Source organism: Pholis gunnellus (genome assembly GCF_910591455.1).
Source record: "Pholis gunnellus genome assembly, chromosome: 12".
Taxonomy (NCBI): Eukaryota; Metazoa; Chordata; class Actinopteri; order Perciformes; family Pholidae; genus Pholis; species Pholis gunnellus.
Genome location: NC_136539.1, coordinates 4,715,281 through 4,735,801, shown reverse-complemented (window position 1 = coordinate 4,735,801; position 20,521 = coordinate 4,715,281). Strand labels below are relative to the sequence as shown.

The window sequence follows — 20,521 nt, the reverse complement described above, 5'->3', positions numbered from 1 at the left end:
AAACGCTCGGCCTTCTGCTCCCTCGACGTTGCATCGGATAAGAGAGCCGGTTTTTTTGTATTGAACTCTTCAGCGCAGAGCTCAACTGTAGCTTGTCATCAGTTGTCCACAAAAGGATCCGATTATGAAAAATAGATAACGTGAAAGTCATACATGTCAAAGGGATGCATGTTACATACGTGCTGCTTTTGGAGGTCATTTGGGAAATGGAAGGATCAATGAGGTGACCTGATGCAACACTATTTCCTTATTAGCACGGATCAACTAGTTTCTCCTGAACTCATATTTACAAAAGAATCACCACACAAGCAGGAAGTCAGCACCAGTCCCTGACTAATAACTTAGAAATAACAGGAAAAGAAGAGGGAAAAAACTACAGTTTCTAAATAGGTCATTTATTGTGACTGGGGCCATAATGCCGGTCATTCAGTGTTCTTTGTACTGCAGCCTGACAGAGACGGCTTACTGGCAAACAGTATCTAACACCTGTGATTGGGGTCAACACTATATTGAGCAACTAATTGGTCCACTTCCAAACACTGGCAGACACAGTGACTTCTGCCATTTGTGCCAGGAGAGGGGGAGGGGTGGGGCGGGGGGGTCACGTTGACAGATTATTAAATCCCAGATGTGAAATATGAAAAACACGAACAAGAGGAGCACCGGATAGCAAAAACACCAACGGGTCCAAATCAAATCTAAAAATCTAAGCGTGTATCGGGGCAAAGTTTCCACCGAGGACAAACACTTTCTCTCCACAGAGAGGGCAGGAATAATCAGGGGAGAACAACGTCTTCTTCTTAGTCTGTGATGGAAAACCTTTAAATCCTCAGAGAAAAGCAGTGATGCAGTGGAAACAGTCGTCATGAGCAACACTAGCTGGCCCCCTGGTCCTCGGGGATGAGGGGAAACAAAACAGAGCGAGTAAGAAGTAAACATACATGTTACATCTGAATGTTTTCATCAAGCAAATGATGAACTTGCTCTGACATGTTGTATCCTGTCATTACTTTCTATTCGTAGATGACCAAATCGTTTTTCTGAGATGTGTAAAGTTGCTCTTCTGTATTAACTTTTATTGTAAATACATCTTTTCCAGCAGCTGGAATTGGATTCAATTCATTCTGTAATAGCGATCTGTTGCAGCGGGCCTATAAGCTACTCTGCAGGCCTGCTTCAGTAATGCTAAAGATGACTTGACACCAGCACAGGGAGGCATCCCCAACCTCATCACTTAACACCTGTGACTGTGGAGCTTTGGTGCATCATTTCCCCATTACCACCCATCTGTATGCACAAAAGCTGCAACTACTTACGGAACTGAGGGTAAAATAAATCGCATGTGAACCATTAAGACGAGGGCTGCACATGTAGACCCATTAACGTGCACACGTCAACCTCGTGGATATAAAAAAAAGAGAAAGAAAATCCACTCCTATTGTCATTTCCAAGAATTCAAGCAGAAACGGCATTGGGGACAACAGTCTCAGTCAGATCATAAAAAAATGTTCCTAGAGCATCACTGAAATGACGGCGCAGAAACCACGTGTTTACGTAATAGAAAGCCACTCTTTCAATTTAACCCCTCCTCCCCGTCTATTTCTACCAGAGGTCCCGACGCTGGAGGGAATTCATGCAAATGTTGGTGTAAGCGCACCGTACTTTATTTTGGAGATGCCAGTGGCGTGGTGTTGAAAGGCTCGAGGAGGGGAAAATACCACACCATACAGGGAAGAAACGCACACTCCAGGAATCACGGACACACACATACGCGCGCGCCAAGAGCCCCAAAAGCCTGGCTTTAAAACTGAAACGGTCGCGGTGTGGGACTACTAAGAAATGAACTGAGGTTGGCGTTATCTGACCTCGTCAAAGCAGCCTGTGTGTTGTTTTTTTTTTAAACAGGAGAAACGTTGAGATTGGACTCGGATCCGGCAATGTGGCGTTTTGTTGGGGCTATCATTGCAGCAGTCTGTGCATAGGATGCATCCTCCCTTGGCTTTTGATGCTGTGCAGATCCACCCTCCTCTCCTCAGAGTGATGAACTAATAGGCAATGGTTTTCTCCGCGGAAACCCACCGTGTTCCACTGTTTTCACGTTAGTTGTGTGTTTGTTTACCGGCGGCCCGTCTCCTCCCCGGTGCGACACATGCAATTTACAGAGTGTGTTTTCTACCATCGACTAGTTGAGGAGGCATCATTTATACGGCAGGAGGAGAAGACAACACGCCGTTTGTTGCGAAGTCTGACAGACACTGAATATTTTGCCACGTGAATGCAACCGCGATAGGACTTGGATATACCTATTTTTTTCTATGGTGCAATTGGTCGCCTTGTCCTGGAGAACTGATCCAATTGTGTTATTATGCAACCGCAAGGATCTCATCTATATCTGGGTGTTTAAGCCACTGGATTGCTCTTCGCCCAAATCAATGTGGTTTCTTTGGAACATTTTCAGCAAAGGAACGCATATGCTGCAGTGTCTTTGTGGCAAGAGTCTTAAGAAAAACAAGAATCCAAGTGGTAAGCTCAATCCCCATTATGCCTCCGTTTCGCTGTGAACCGGCTTTGTTGCGTGCGTGAGAGCCAGTGTGTGTGTGTGTGTGTGTGTATGTGTGCATCTGCGTTATTCGTTTGTTTGTTTGTTGTAACGGTGATAGGTCTGCAATCATATTTATGCAGCGAGTGGTATCATGCAGAGGCGCTGGGAGGGGGAACAACTTATTCTGTGCAGCTACTATCGGCGAGCCCATGGGTTTTGGGGACGCGCAGCGCACAGACACACAAAAGCCCCCCCCGCGTCCCCCGTCCCCCCTGCATCGCCACGGCACTATGATCTCCTAACTTTTTAAATAGCGCTCACACGCGCGTGCACAGACGCGTGTGCGCGCATACGCGCACGGACTAGATTTTTATTTCTGTGGATGGAATCCACGCAAATGTTATTCTGTCCAACGTGATCCACCCCCCCCCCCCCCCTCTCACCCCCCCAAAGCAGATTATTCCATCCTCGGGTTTACCGCAGCAGCGTTGCCCCCCCTCTGCAACACCACTTCTCCATAAAAACGGGCTATAGACTGCTCGCTACGTTTTCACCGAGCCAGCCGGAGGAGACAGCCTACTCTTTCATGTCCATCCCTCGGCTGTTGCAGGCTAATATTCCTAACGCGGGCTTGGCGAAATGTGATTTTTAATGCGAGAACTGGAGTTGAATGTTTGTGTTGAGGGAAGCCAGAGCAGCTGAGGTGCGAACAGGGCACGTAGAAAGGAGCCGGGCTCCACTGCACTAATGCAAACCTGCACTCGAGCAGGCAGCATCGTTTCGATTCAGATGCTGGACTTTTGTGTGTGTGTGTGTGTGTGTGTGTGTGTGTGTGTGTGTGTTCAGTATCACAGCAACAATAATTAGTTTAAATGCTCTGGCTAATTAGATGTAGGCTAACACCGAAGAGCTTTAGTGAGCATCGTAACGTTATGTTTATTTCAACAGGCTGTTGTGTAGGCTAGAAAGAAGAGGAGCCCCAGGTGGACAGTGCGGGCTACTTGTTACCTCATGTTTTGAAGATGATATGCTCAGCAGCAGCACAGTTCCTCCACACTGCATCTGCAGTATAGTAGATCATCATCACTATTTTAACTCGCTGGCACTGCAGGAGCAACGGCAAAACAACATGGTTTACTATCAACTACAAACTCTATTCATTTAAAAAAAACAATCAAATTCTGTATCCCTTTGATGAGTGGCAATCCATATTTATCCCGTCTGTGCCTTTAACTTAGCAAAAACCATTTCATCACGATTTAAGACATTGATGAGCTACATCGGAGTCACGGAGCTAACGTAGAGTAGCTGTTAACTTGACGTTAGCTACACAAGCTAAACTTTGGAAAACCCCTCGCGGGTCCTTTGAAAACACTTCCCACGGATTTGTTGACATTTCTAGATTCTTCCAAGGCTCCCCCAAAAACCAGGGACAAACAGATTCAGAGAGCCACACTTTAAATACTTTTAAAAACTGGTTTCTCAAGATGCTAATTTAACTGTTAGCAAAACACACATCGTACCAGGAAGTGGAATATCCCCTTGCTCACATCGGAAAAGTAAAACTATCTACTAGAAATACTGTATTATTAGGTTTATTTCTATTCCTATAAAATATACACAAAAGTTATAGGTTCGAATTACTTTTAATTTATGTATCTATATTGACATATACATCACTGTCACGCATTTTACCATTGTGCCATGCCATTTCCGGCTGCCATGTTTGTTTAAGGGAGCAGTGCAGCCCTATGCTCGCGACTGGGAAAGAGTTGAAAACTGTTGCAAACTGAATGTAGTTTTTCGGCCAAATGTTTAGAAATACTCCAAATGATCTGGAAGTATCTACAAAACTGTAGTATGTGTAGTCACTTGTGTGTTTTGTTTTTTCAAAGCTTGTATTTATCTTTGTAGAGGTATGAAATGTGAAAATGCTGATCACATGAAAGGCACAATCTGGAGCTAAGCCACAGTAGGCTCTGGGGTGATCGCTGACTGATTGCTGCACAGTGGAAAGCCACACCAAGACACTAACTTTCCTAACTGCTGCTCAACACCGCACGGCCAATCGATCAAAGCCGATATTCACTGTCAGGTGTTTGGGATTTGATGCCTCGTGCCTTTCAAAGTGAGAGTGGGTCACTTGTGGAGGCTCACTATTACATTATCATAAACTGATGGTGTGGGCACAATCGTCAGGGTTTGTGCTGAAGCAGCAGGTCGAGCCGGTGGTTCGCTGGGAAATGAAGTAGGCCAAGATGCAGACTGTGTCAGTGGGGTGCAGTGCTGTTTAGTATGACTTAAAAACTGCGAACTCATTGAATGTACATCTGTGTGGCCCTCTGTCAGCAGAGGCAGGGTGTTTCCAATATAGTGCACACTAGGCTGGCAAAGGCCTGGGTATAGTGCTCCAGCCCTTTGGCTGTATCTTTAGTAACACAACATAACTGAGAGAACACAGAGAGACTAAGCCAACTGGGCTGTATCAATAGGACTGCCAGTCTTTAGAGCAAACTTAGCCATACTTACCGTACAAAATCACTGCATCTGATGAAGTTAAAAGTATTGGCGATTCTCCAGCAGGTGGCAGTTTTTTTTTCTTCTGTTGTGGGTTAATAGTTTACCTGTCGGGTGGGAAATGCGAGGGTGAGGTTAGATATTTTGGTATTTTGTATCTATGTGGCCACACAGTATGTATGTTTGGAGAGCCTGTGATTATGTCTTTCTAATCATTAAAGAGAGTTTTCAAAATAAGGCTTCCAAACAGAGAGCACAAGATTTCCATATTTGAACGTAAAGCTATACAATACTAATAATCATGTCAGAGAGCATTGCATTTAAAGTGACACATCATGACATAAAGGTGCAAGACTCGAGATTGGGAGCATTTCAATTGCCTCTCAACGGCTCTCAACATGTCGACGGCGAGCCGACGGCTCATAGCTAGCAGTGCTGACTACGCCAAACTTTATTCTCTGTTCAGGTAGACATAATTCTACTATATCTATTAAAGCTAATAGTATATTTATGTATATGTATTTAATGTCTAATAGCTGCTATATTAATACTCAGAATGTCCAATACAGCTCATATAATTATTAGGTGATTAAAAAAAGTGCTTTTAGTTGGTGAGCCTCTCAATGTTTTCTCAACATCATGGTATATGTCTCACTTCTTGATATTTCTGTAAAGAGCTGTTCCCCATTAATCTTTCTCTCTGTTATTATCTGTAACGTCAATCTGAATCAGTTGAAATGTCCCTCACGCTGCGGTATTCTTTTGCCACTCAACCTACAGGAAAGCGTGGAGTAAATTAATATTCACTCTGGTGTTTCAAACTAGGTGGTAATGCATTCGTCTCCGCTGTTGCACAAATAAATTAGATGTGTGTGGAATATTTCTTGAAGTAAATAAACCAAATGGTTTTATGAGGAGGCCAGATGCAGCGAAGGCAGTTTTCTGTGTAGCTTATGGTAATCCATGGTTTACATTACATTGTTTCAAGGATCTCCTCCCTTTTGAGTCATCCACAGTCTGCAAGCTGTCACTTTTAGTTCACCTGTCTTTAGATAAGATAAACCACACAAGAGATGTTGCATTCTGATGCAAATCAACACGCTGGGTCAAAGTTGTAGCACAAACTGTACTGAACCACCCACTTTCTTTGCACACGTCAGTTTGCCATCATGTAAAAACTGCATGCCACTTTGAGCTTTTTAGTCCCACTATGCCCATAGTTAATATTCTTTCAGCCGTGTTACTGTTTTCCAGCAAAACTCTATGGTGCGTTGTCCTCTGGGTTGGCGCTCTGATTCGACTGGCATTGCTGTTCAACCCTTAATGTTCACTCCCAGCATTGGTACATGTCTCTGAGTGAACATACTTCATTAAGTCAATTAAGGGATGAGCTAGCTGAGTGGAAGGGATGGAGATGCAGTGAATTCTGCCCTGCAGCCTGTGTAGCATTGATGAGTGTGCAAATGACCACATAGTTGTCATCTTAAAACTTTGGAAGTGTCATTGAATAGAGACAGAGCGCTACGCATCATACTGTGAAAACCACCGCCCGTAAGAGGGAAAAACAACCACATGCTGAAAAGCTGACAAAATGCCTGTAGCTAGCTAAAAACCATCAGATTTCAGCATTATTTGATCACCGTTATGTCCACCAGGGTCACAGTTGGTAACTAAAATGATGATGGGGCAAGTTAGCAAGCTAATGTTAGCTATGTGTTAGCAAGCTAGTATAGTTAGCTAAGACACTTGCAAACATGATACTGCATAGCTTTCCATTTATCCACATTCCACTATAACACTAGTTAACACTAGTTATAGTGAGCCTAAAACTGACATTTGGTTAAAATATTTGCTGCACACGTAGATATACAGAGTGTCAGGATACCAGTTTTCCCAGTCTTCCTCACTTTTTGTTGTTTTTAAGTTCGGCCGCTTTAATAAAACACGTAGTTCTGGGTTCTTTACCTTGTTGGTTGTGTATCCCACCACACAGCAGCTTTAAGGTGTTTTTCTGTTTGCTAGCAGACAAAAGTGACAAGGAGGCACCGTCATGCAATACAAGGGCAATGGAGAAAGATGATTTGAGGCCAATGCGGAAGTGTCTCAAAACTTGCATTCTCTCTACTGACCAGCAAGGGGCGACTGCTCCAGTGGCAAAAATAAGTCAAATTGTATGGAAGTCTATGAGAAAATGACTCTACTTCTTTATTATGGTTCACTATGGTTCATTGATTACAGAATCAGCCAGGTTCGTGAAAGAGCAAAATTGCAGTGGGTGTGCGAAGTCAGAAGGTGGCTTCCTCCAGAGCAGCACAGCATTAGCTCACTGACAGCAGAGTGACAGTACAGGTCACAGAACACCCAGACATCCACGTGAGGATGGCTCATAGCATATCAAGTAAAAGTCAACTTTATCGCATGTGACAGAGCCGGGAGGCCGAACCGAAGCTTCGGCACTGTGCAGCTGTAGCTCGTTTGCTTCATGGGTGTGCTGGAGCTTTATCCACAGTGTTCCTACGCAGTTTGGAAAAGTCTGGAATTTTGAAATGGGAAATTGTGTAGGAACCCTGCAACTTCTTGGTCAACCTCACACACGAGGCGGTGACCAAAGATTATTAATTTAAAGTCTCTGTAATGAACATTCATACTGGCTATTGGAACTATAACCTCGTACTGGTCTCAAAAACTGAGAACTCTGAACATTTTATTTGTGGCACATAAACCATTCAGAGATCGATCCATGGATGCAAATTCACTGTGCCTCATAAAATGATAAAAACAGTGCGTACGTGGAGCCATAAATAAACAAAAGGCACTTGTTCGGACAATGGCATTTTTAAGGACTTTACACGGTCTGCATGCATTTGTCTTTAAAACTGGACAGGTTCATGACTAGGCTGGTGATAACCTTTTTCAAAGACAATGACTGTGTCCGCATATTGAATGACCCCTTCCTAAGATGCATGTTCATATGTCTGTTCATATTTGCTGTCATATCATATTTATACATTGTTCTTGCTGTGCACTGTTCTTTGCTGAGCAGGGACTTACACAGTGTAATATGAAATTACATATGCATTTTAATAACTCAGCTTTTGCTGCTGGTGTCTTCTCTCCAGTCTCACCACACAACAAGAGCGCATATTTCAACTTCAGCTTTTATAGGCATTTCTCCACAGTTAAAAGATGCTTGATTCGTTTGTGTTACAAACCCACGCTAGTTTAACTTGTGGTAACAAAGAAACAGCGGTGTAATTAAATGGGATGGGTAGGATTCAAACAAGAACTCCCACAATTACAATAACAGCAGGGTCGGCTAAAAATACCATCCTCCAACCAGCGATGCTTGTAACTATGTTGCTAGGTTTCATACAGAAACATTGCAGTAAGTTTTTTTAATGGCTAAAGGAGCCTTTTTTTGATAACACACGTGGGCTTTGCAGGCCCTGTCATATCACAGCTAAGATAGAAAAAAAACTATTTTGAAAGTTAACAAGTTTAGAAAATGTTTGCACATTTATAAGGACCATTCTAAAAACAGCACTTGTGACATGGATGAACCTTTTGTTTCTAAAAATAGCTGAGCATGCACATATCCCCCCACAATGTTATTGAATACAGGAAAAGAGGATTAATATGAAGTGAAATTATTTTGAACTTTGACTGTTTTTCTTCTCATGGCATTGTATAGACTCAGGAATACTTGCTTTTGCAATCATTTGGAAGAGATACAGTATGAGGTTATCTGCTCTTGGTATGTCACAGGTCAACAAGAAAACATGAGTTGTGTTTCCACTGACATATTTTTATGCGCATTTTGAAATGTTACAAATTACGGTTTCTTCACCCGCTTGAGGTGGTTTGTCAAAAAACAGTTGATGGGCTAAATGGAATATGGAACGCCTTTCCCAAATAAATTCTGACGCAGCAAACATGACTGATCAGCTGTTTCTGCTGTCGGCGTCCCAGATACTCCCATGAAGGTGTGAATGCTTTTTTTTGTATCCTGACAGTATGGAACATGGCCAATACTAGCTGATATGGAAGAACAATTAAAACGTGCCTAATTGATACAAATCCCTGAAGCCCTCTCTCCATTTCCATTTGCAGATGGGTCAGATATATATGGTTGGATGGTCTAGCCGACTTGTTTTGTTGCCGGCTCGCAACCTTTATTTCTTTTACTCTGTTAACTGGCGGATTTCAGCCATTCGTCTCCAACCTCTGGGGAGACTACGCTGTGGCCGAGTATATTTGTCCACACCAGTTGGTGGAAATGCAACTCATTTTTATCTTTCTTTGAGTTATTTTAAAAGTTCACGTTAAATTTGCTCAACAATACGGCTATTTTATTGGTGTCATCTTTCTTTTTTTTAAGCGTGATATTGGCAGCACCATCATCAGTGTTTCTACACTGAATGAATTTGGGCAGTCTCTGACCTGCTCTTGAGAAATATGACCTACAGTTGGTGATGAGATTCAAGTTCCTGGCAGCTATTCTACCTCCGCCTGAGAGACAATCAAGTTTACATACAAATCAGTGCACACGAGAGGGCAAATACATACACAGATCTATATAGTGTTTGTATATATATATATATATAGATGGAGAGAGAGAGAGAGAGAGAGAGAGAGAGAGAGAGAGAGAAAAGGGAGGGTAAGAGGAGAAACTGGGCTGTAGAAAGGTAGGATTAATGTCTGTAGAATTAACACAAAGCATCTGCCAGAATGCTCTGGATTCTTCCCAGATGCTCCCGTTTGCAGAGGCGAGAGGAATGATGGGACACGCGGTCCTGGCTGGGTGCCTCCAAGGGTGATTGCCCACTGGATCCGCAGGTGGATGGTGTCTGTGGCCTTGCGCAGAGCTGCTCTCTGTCCCCTTCAAGGTTAGGCCTGATGGGAGCTCACTTTGAGGGGAGACACCGTGAAATGGATCAGTTCTCTCATAGGTTCTGGGATGGATACCGTCTTTTGTTTGTCTGATCCTCTGATGTTTAACATTTTTTATTTGAGATACATTAATGTAGGCGTGCATGCAGAATTGTGTGTGCTGACTTGTCTTTAATGACACATCGTATCATTTTGAAAAGAGGACATCGTTGAGTCATGTCGTAAAAGCAGTGCCATTATGTTCTTTTGTGATTTTTCAGCACTGAACTGTAAATTGTACTATTGGATTTAAAGCTGGTGTAATTGCATTTTTATATCAATAATGGTGAAATTACTTTATGAACGTGAAAGTGTTGCTCGTAGTGACGAACCTACATATAATTATCAGACGATTCTACAGGTCCTCTCAGCTTCTACGTGTTCGGCTAACTGTTTACGGGCCACAACTTTACTGTTCTGGTAAAGTTTTAAAGTCGCAGCAGGCATCTGTTTTCGGCAAAAAAGTATGAAAAATACACTGTGCGCTACCTGCCCACCATCACCAACATTCCTCTCAGGAGTTGGTCCAAACCAGAGTTAAATGAAGAGTAAATATTGGACCTACATTTGTCAAGTTACCAATATAGACTGTAAGAACTAGACGTAATCACCGTGACGTCACGCATTGGTTTTCTGAACTGCTGTTTTGAAGCCTTGAGTTCGGCGTTTCGGCCGTCGCCATCTTCGCTATTTGCAACCAGAAGTGACACGAAAGGTTGGAGTTAAGTACAACCGAATGCTGAATAAGACATTTTAAGGCAAAACTATTTTGACAATTAACTTTCATGAAGTGAAAACACACTATGAAAGGGTTAAAGTTGTAAGACGAAAACACAGATAACTCATTGGTAGCAATCTGTCAATAACAAGGTAGCCCCCTTTATGGTCTATTAGACTCTAAATGGACCATAATTTACTAAATAAACATCATGCTGTACTGAAGAAGACTTGAAACTAGAGATACATAAACTCATGTTTACAATGTTTACTGAGGTAATAAATCAAGAGAGAAGTAGAGTCATTTTCTCATAGACTTCTATACAACCAGACTTCTTTTTTTGCAACCAGAGGAGTCACCATAACAAGTTAGTGATTATGAAGAAAATCGAGTGGAACAACACAACTTTTGTTGTGTACAGCTTGTCTCTGCTTTCCCCAAGTGTCTCCAAAAAATCGTGCAGGTTCAAATATTCAGATCATAAAGCTGCCCACGCAGACTACAGGAGTCAGTTTCAGCAGAGCGAAGACTGGACATTGTCATTTGAGAGCTTGTTTTTGAGCTGATCTGTCTGGTCTTTAAAGCCAACTTGACTAATTTGATCCATCTTCAGTCAGCTCACGGGGTCCATACTGGCTTGCATATCGGATGATAACACGGAGAAATAGTCAGTCTTTCCAAATGGAGGTAAAGCACGGAGGATGGATTTGTGTTTTTAGCTAATGGTGCAAAGAGGCTACCTTTATTGTTACTTGCACTTACCAGACTGAAAACATTAGAGATAATATTGTCATTTTGAATAAACTGTGATTGCCCCGGTAACAGTTTTAGAAGGTTACATCTCTCTGTTGTTCTTTGTTAGACCACCTAATGCATCTTTCCTCTCCCAGAAAAATGTGTGAAAACATTGGAAGGTAAAAATGTGACATTTCAGTCTCAATTTTATGCAAGTCGGTAAGGCACATTGAATATTTATTTTTTTGTGTTAACAAATATCCTCAGAATAAAGCGCATGTGGAATTAGAATGTGGAGAGATGGTTCGTTGATTTTGTGACTTTGTGCTACCTGTGGTGTAAAAGGTTTGCTGTGCGGGACATCATGTGGATGAATGAGAATTACAGTGTGATTAAGTATGAAGGGTGCTGATTTAGCAAAATTAGACACTTTTGTGTTTTATATGTATTATTGTATTAGATCATCTACAGGCAATATACAGAACATAATTTAAGCAGTCACACTGAGTAACCTTTGGTAATAAAAGCTCAAAATCATCAGCTGACAGCTTAATTTCTGTGGCGGTTTTGGGTCATGTTTGACACAGTGGGGATGAAATTGGCCATTTGTGAATGGTATTACTGAAACAGTCTTGATAGTGTAAGTCATGTTAGAGTCAGGGAAATTACTAGTTAGGCCAAGAGTGATATGTTGACCATAGTATTTAGATTTTCTCAAAACACCAGAAAATACAGTGGAACGACTCTAAACACAATTTAATTTCAGTGTTATTTGAGTGAGGCGTTCGGGCCCCTCGCGGTACTAGTGAGACCATGAACTACAATCCAGGAAGCTCGGTTTGGGTAACCGATCCTTCAATTTGAAGGATTAAATAAAATGCCAAAACACTGCACAGCTGTTTGTGATATTCTCACACAGGATTTCAAGACTTGGAAGTTATCATGGCGGAAATGATCTTTTGTCTCGATGATCATGAGATAAACGGAGGAAATGTGGCATGAACATTAGTAATCTACCGGTAATGTTCTCTTGCACTCGTTTGTTTGGCTACTGCCCGTTTGCGCTGGATGACGTCGCTTTGCGTTGCAGCAAAAGTTGAGCTAAGTTCAACTCTTTTTTGCCGAAGGTATTCAAATAATAGAGGAGGCTGTGTTTCACGTAGCAGCCTAGCTACGTAGCTAAGTCTGGGATAACACTGACGTTTAGGGACGTCATCCGGGAAAAACAGGCTTCTTATCGCTAGATAGATTTCTAGATGTTGCTGGCTGAAACGACAACTCGCAGAGGCAGATTTTATTTGCCGTGGCTAGCTCAGTCAGAACGCTGTCTCTTGGTAACTAGTTTTAAAGCAAGAATTTTTATAAAGGGGGTCTTTCCTATATCAACATACAACATCTTCAACGGTTAATGACCCATGTAGTGGACATTGAAATCAAGAAATTTTTGTATTGTAGTATAGAGCTAGTTAGTCCTAGTCGCTCCCTGTCCACTACTGGCTTCCACACAGTGGGGGAATTAGTACAAAGTGGATGTGCAAGTTGTGAAAACCGTGTTTCAAAATTTTTTTTTTTTTTTTAAATGACCACTTAACATGCATTTTAAGGATTCCTTCATTTCACCGGCCTCAGTTATCTGTGTCTCTATCGAGGGCATGCATCATTTTTGAAAGCTCCGTTATTTTCAAGGAACACTGGGGAAATTGAGGTGCATCTCAAAATAGTCATCAAAGCCGGAGAGTATATCCCGTGCTTTTCCCCACTTTGTTTTCTGCCCCGTTAATTTTTCGGACGCTCCATAAATCATCTTGTAATTTGGTTCATCCGCTGCCCTCAATAACACAAGCTGTGTGACAGATCCCCCAATTCTGCGGGGCGAAGGCATGGCTGTTGTGTGAGTACTGAGGAGCAGGGGTGTAACTCAAACTCTTAGGCAGGTTTCTCCCTAACACTATAGACATATCTAAATGCTCGCTACTTCCAGGACCCCAGAGGAGCCGCTGAGCTCCTGATGCACTGCGCCGCCCTCCACAATAAAGTGACAAAGTGATGAGAGCGGGAGAGATGAAGAGCGGGAGAGAATAATGCAGTTAGACTGTGAGATTATTGATTCATGGGGCCAGAAGTTTGAGCAGTTGCGCACAGTTGTACAGACGAGCTGAGACGGATGTGCCCTTTTTTTGAAGTTCATCATCGTTACCAAAAAATGCACGGGGAGGTGTAAGAAATGCCTCTGTGTGCCGTTGAAGTCTAACACTGTGAAAGTGGATGAGAACATTTTAGTGGGTGTGTGGAGGACTTGGTCTCTGGAGAGAGCTTGTGTGTCAGAGTGCAGGGAAAGCATTGCTGTGGCAGTTCAGTGTATAATGTAGTCAACAGTGTTAACTACAGGTAGCATGTTTAAAATCTAGATAATCAGTACTGATTTCAAGCCTCTGCAAATATGTGTCATGTGTTGACACCACAATATGGAGAGAATTGTTGACTCTCTTGTATTTGATCCCTGCTGTGCAGGCAGTCCTGGCTAATGTGACCCTGTGATCTCGTCAATACCAGGTGTCAACTGTTGAACTCCTGTATGTGTGTGTTACTTGCAGGCGGCAACCTCTGTTCTGAAAAGTGAAGCAAATGCCTTAAACGTGCATTCTCTCTACTGACCAGCAGAGGGCGACTCCTCTGGTTGCAAAATGAAGTCTGGTTGTATAGAAGTCTATGAGAAAATGACTCTACTTCTCTCTTGATTTATTACCTCAGTAAACATTGTAAATATGAGTTTATGGTCTCAATCATTTTGTGTGGTTAGCTCCATATATCGAGATAAGAATGGTAATTAAAAAAAATATATATATATAATGTATTGTTCATTTAGTGTTTCAGTTTTTAGTGACCTTTAATGTTAAGTTTAACTTTGTTAAATTGAAGAAAGTTTTTAAATTCTAATTGCAAACACCTTAATTCAGGATGATTTGTCTTTTTTTGAGATTATGAAATTGATTATGGAAAATAAACCTGCTGGAAGACGCTTCATTCTGTTATTGGAAGACAAATGAAAGAAAAACTGAGCACCATTGAGTTACATAAGCTAGTAGAACGGAGTCTAGTCAGAACATGAAGTCATCGCTTTCTCTACAGGCTTTCCTGGTAAAGACATGACAGGTTGTCCATCAACAAAAGCAATGAATGGTTAACACTGAGCACTGGTGCGGTCTTGTATTCAAGACAAAGCATTTGTGTGTCTATTAGGAAAAGTGTATTTTTTTTAATGGTAAGGATGCACCATTATTGTAAAATGTGCATTTGTTTTTGTTTTCCAGTAACAAAAAAAAGAGGGAATATATTCCGCCCTTTTATGTTATGGTATCCCCTTTCCCATTATTTGGAGCATTAATTACAAAATAAAACATGACAAGCTTTGCTCTGTGTTTGAGATCAGTGACTCATCTGCAAGAGTGTAGTCTTTGGGAACTGGTACTTGTTGCTACTATAAGTATGCAAACATTATACTTATTCATATTTCTATCTTCCTGAGAGTAGTGATATAGTCTTCATTATATCTTATTTTAAGTGACAATGTAACAGAACATCCGAGGAAAAGTGGCATTGGTATTGATACCAGCGAAAGTGGAAGCGTTGTTCTTCCTCTTTCGATTAAAGCTGACGTGATTATAGGGGAGACGTTTTTTTGAAAAGGTGCCATTTAGCTCCGACTGAAAGAAACCCTGGAGGTGTGCTACGTTGGCATGGCGATGACAAAATACCCAGATTCCAGAACTGTGTGGAAGAGACTGGTATCATCCTCTTTATGTGTAAGGCAACATCAGTCGCGACTTAACACTGTAAAACCGAACGTAACAAGTAAATACATAGACACAAAATGGACTGAAATATGTATTATTAAAATAAATCATACTCCAGCAACCTGGTAAAAAAACTCTCAAAATGAACAAGAATCAATTCAGGTATTAATATACATATTGATGTTGCAAGATATAAAGTAGAATTGAACTGAATAGATCGGCCTCATTGTCGCTGATCCAGCGCGCTGAGACGGGATTGGTGCAAACCCTTCCGTAACCCCACCATCCCCCCGTCTGCCTGCCTCAGTACTCAACTCTCACACACTGGTGGTCTTAGCTTCTATTCTATTACTCATGCTACAGTCCACAGACCTCTCCTTTTCCATCATTGTCTCAGATCTGGATCCAGCCCAAAGTAATGTTGTGGTTTTATGGTTTTATAACTTACAAGAGATATGCATTACTGCAACATGGTCACATTGATTTATAGCTCGTGTAGAAAACAAAACAATTGAACACAGTACGAGTGCATCTAAAGCTGTTTCAGTTTGGTTTTCTGTGAACTGTAGCTCACATAAGCCGTTGGCACAGCTCCAGTACAGTCACACTGTGGTTGTAACAGAACTAATGCAGAGACGACCACATCTGTGTAAATATCCTAAATACCAAATATACCCCAAAACCCTCCTTTTGTGATGTTAAGACGATCTAGCGAATGTTCCTTTCCTGGAGCCCTTCATCACAATGTCACCCAAGATGATGATGATGGTACAGTAAAAAGTTTAGCATTGTGTACAGGTGGTTATAAGCACAAATGTAGTAAATGTACATTCAATTTATTGAGATATTTATCTTTCGGAATCGATGCTGTAGATTACATTTTCATGCTGAATAAATATGACAAATTAAGCTTGAATGAATGTTAATAATATGGAAATAAAAATGTCTTCAGGAAAAAGAGACGCACGTTGTTAAGTGACCATTCCACGTTAATTCAGTTTTACCGCCGTTGGTTTCATTTATTCAGTCGAGCCAGCAGACACACTTTTTGCCTTTTTTTTTTGATAGAGCAGTCAAAGAGAGACAGGGAAGGGGGTGAGAGAGAGGGGGGGGGGGGGAGAGAGGGAGAGAGAGAGAGGGGGGGGGGGGGAGAGAGGGAGAGAGAGAGAGAGAGGGGGGGGAGAGAGAGAGAGAGGGGGACGGCATGCAGCATAGCCTACAGGTCGGATAAACAGACCCAGGCTGCTGAGGTAAGGACTCAGTCTTAGTACTTGGGTGGTCCATTCTCTCAGCGGAGCTAAAGGCGCGCCCTGCTGACTCACTGTGTAGCACCATAGAGATCACTGGCATCATGTTATCCTACATAACAAAGATTCCAATGGTTCCATTCGGTGAAACACAAATGGAAAACTGGTATACGATGGTATTTAGTATCGCACAGTTCAGGTATCAGAAGTATCAGGAGAAAAACAAATCGGTGTAGCCTCAGGAAAAAGACTTACTTTATACTTTTTTGAAAGTGTAATTATTATTTACATATAGTCTACTATGGTTGGTAATTAGTCAAACGGTTGCACAATAAATACTGCGTTTTCATTAACCCGTCACGATAAAGACTTCTTATCAAATACTGTCATCAGTATGAATTGTAACAAGCGCATTATAAATGGAACTACTATTCCTAAACATACACATATAATCTACCATGGCTGCACACTGCAAATGTGTGTGCAGGCAAACATCATGTAGGTCATAATATTATTATTTAATGAGTGACAACATGCATTTTCGATAAGACAATCCTTATTAATATATAATATCTTGACGCTCTCTGACTTCCCTTTAAGGCATCGGGACAGAAAAGGTGACTGTTTTCTCTAAATAAAGGAGTGGGAAGTCAAAGTTGCTGCCAAAATTGTGCCACACTTGAACGTTGATCATAAGCTTTTGTACGTGTACACGCGGTGAGTGGACGAGATACTGGCACACAAAGGGATCTCTTGTAGCTGCTGTAACCCGCTTCAATCAGAAGATAATACTGAAGCGAGTGACAACAAAAAGTGTTTCAATCTGCCTCTGAATTATTCCTTTTGAGGATGGAGTCATAAACAGTGTGCAGCTCTGAGAACACGAGGCACCGCAGGTACACAGGAGGGAGGCAGTCGGCGGGCTTCGCGCTTGATGGGGCCTGATGGAAAATGCAGAGTCAAAGCAGTGGAAAATACACACAGATGCAGATGAGATGAAATAAATCCAATAGGAAACCAAACGCGCACAGTAGAACAAATGAATGTGACAAACCACTGAAGTGGATTATAGAAAAAACGAAAAAAATGTCAAAAATACAACAGGGGGTACGGCAATAAATCAACAAGCACTGGAGTCATCAGTTTCCAATACTGTAATTATGGTACAAACAAAAAAATGCATATGCTAATGCAGCCTGTTGACGTTTCACCCAGCGACGGTGCTTAAAGGGCGGACAGAGCACGGCGAGGGAGTCCATCCACGTTATCAGTATTGTTTCCAGGTAGCAGCAGAACATGATGCAGTCACATCAGCTCGTCGCCGCGCTCGATGCGCGAGTAGGTTGGGTTCCTGTTCCCCGTGGCTCTGACGACGGGGATGTGGCGTCTTTAACCTTTATCAAACACACCAGACTGAACATACTGGTGTGTGTGTGTGTGTGTTATTGAGCCACTGTACATGTTGCTACGAATCACACAGCCAGAGGCGCGCTGCTGTAAAGAGATAGCTATGCTGCTGTACTGTTTCAGAGCCATGAGGATCGGTGGGAGGGGGGGGGGGGGGGGGGGGTCAGCTGGGTCTGTGTCTTTCCTGTGCTGGAAGTACATTTTGATAATTTGATTATAATTGATTGCTGATGTAATTTCATGACTCACTGTTGGCCCGTAGCTCATTTAATACTGTTGTCCATCATCTGACTGTGCTGACGGGATGAGCAGGAAGCGCTCTCTTTCTCTCTCTCTCTCTCTCTCTCTCTCTCTCTCTCTCTCTCCCTTATTACGGTCATTATCATGCCAATATGGAGATACAGTATTACCAAGGGCACACGGTGTCATTTAAGTAAGACGACAGGTTTGCACGTATGGTGTACCTGTTGGATGTAAAGTTGATGGTGAGAACTAGATGAGAAAAGAGATCAATTAAAAACGAAAAGAGTCAGAGTTTCATGTGTTCTGCTGGTTTCCCCTACAGGCTGTAACCTGCTGACACACTGTATTTTGATGCATCCGTGGAGAGTAAATATTCCCGCAAGTAAATATTGAATTTTGATTTTTGTTTTGGGAAAAGAGTTGAGGTCTTATTATTTCCGTTATATTTTGGTAGGGACCTATATTCTTATGTCTTTTTACGGGCTGCAGTGTAGCAGGGTCACTACACCTCTTTTTATAGACAGAACCGGATGTTTTCCCCGAGTTAGGCCGCGTTCTGAACGACTTAAGCGAAAAAGTAAGTAGTTAAGTAAGATAGTTTCTTTTTTTATTTACTGGTAACTGGAACAACATGTATATTCTTACTTGTATTTTCTGTTAAAGCTAGGGTTGGTAATCTTTTTCAAAAACATTTCTTGTTATATTGGTTGAAATGCTCTTTATATCCTGACAGCAATCAACAAACAAAATGACGAAAGTGATAAAAAAAAAAATGAATGCGGATCTGCGGCTGTTGTGGGACTGTAGCGCACTCACTGCTCGTCACCAGAGTCTTCTGCAAGCCGCTAGCTTGACAGCTTTGAGTGCTAACAATAGCTTTGCCCGTTGTTTGCGCTGCCATTAGGATCATTTTGTGGGAGTGGTTTTGGAGGGAACGGGCTGCCAGTGTTGCCACTTTTTCGCTAGATTTAGCTAATTTTGGAGCTAGTGCTGCGAGCTACTTTAGTTGGAGAAGAGTTGGCAAAACTGGGCTGGGTTTCTATGTTGGACACGTTTATTAAATCTAGTGTACTCTTGCTAATTACTCAAGATTAGCCTCTCAACATTTTGCCAACACAGATCATTGTAACAGTTGGGCGTCACCGCCGTTGACGTGTTCATAGAATTTTTATTACGTTTGAATCCTGAGTAAAAGTGAAATTTGGCCTAATTCAGTGCATCATCCGTTATTTGTTGTGTTGCTCCAGACTCAAGGGACACTCCTACAAATTTCACTGTGTAGGTTTCCAGTGTTTTTCATGCCTGTTTTTATAGATATAAAAGTCCTTTTTTTTTTCTATGATTGATGCGATTTGTGTCATTTGTTGAAAATCCTCGTACACAAATAACATTGTGTTTCCCAGTTTCACACACACACACACACACACACACACACACACACACACACACACACACACACACACACACCATCACACACACACACACACACACACACACACACACACACACACATTGTCTACCTCGCTCTGTCCGTCGCTCTATCACTCCCCGTACAGGGGTCTGCTCTGTGCAGCGCTGGAGGTTGTGTGGTGGCTACGGTATGCTGTGTGGATTTTTTTTTTTTTTTGCTGCAGTGCAGCAGCCAGTATTGTGCTGCTGCTGCCTCTGTCTTTCCCCCTTCTCTTCATCTCTCTCTCTCCCTCTTTCTCTCTCTCTCTGTATGCATTCATTTTTGTTAAAATTGTTTGGGAGCAGTGAAACACTTCCAAACAGTTTTGCTGTGTAAAAGAAAAAAGAAAGAAAGAAATGTCATTAGCCCCAGAGCTTCCATCTCATTCACCACACAAGGCCAGCCCGACACTTTGTCGCCTTGATGACCTTTTTGGAAGTTCTTATTTTCAACCTCATGCCCATCCCTCTCTTGAAGTTCAATTTCAACAGTTACAGGCTGACCCCCCTGCGGCTGTTGTCCTTTTATACAGACCCAGAGAGAGAGAGATGATGGGGCGGGCGGTGACTAAGTAACCTGTTTGTGGCGGTGAGTGCTCGGCTCCCTGCGCAAGCAAGGCCAGTTGTTTTTGGTTATGCACACCAGGCTGGAGACGGGTTCGAAGCACTCAGTGTACAGCATGTCAGAGACCCAGACAGATACAGCGCCGGGGGGGCACTTGCACACAAAAGCCAAACTGCTTGTGTGTGCAAACATGTTGCTAAACTACTACAGCTTTTTTGTCAGAGGTCGCATGACATACCGGCAGAATGTAGGTTGCCATGTCACCAAGCACCATTTAGCCATGACACGACGGCACCAGGCATTTGCGGTAGGTGTCGGCGCTATCTGTGGGATAGGGTTATCTGCACGTTGGGGGCTTCTGGCTTGGGAGGGTCT

General features: G+C 42.3%; 1 protein-coding gene across 1 annotated transcript in view; it reads left to right on the top strand.

The window, feature by feature from the left end:
- Positions 1 to 2,315: 2,315 nt before the first annotated feature.
- fgf14 (fibroblast growth factor 14) overlaps positions 2,316 to 20,521 on the top strand; it is a gene marked incomplete at both ends in the record, with an annotated part of 105,280 nt that continues 87,074 nt past the window's right edge. Inside the window, one exon of the mRNA XM_079170011.1 lies at positions 2,316 to 2,523. Within this exon, the coding sequence (XP_079026137.1) occupies positions 2,316 to 2,523 (208 nt within the window). The remainder of the gene's footprint in view (positions 2,524 to 20,521) is intronic.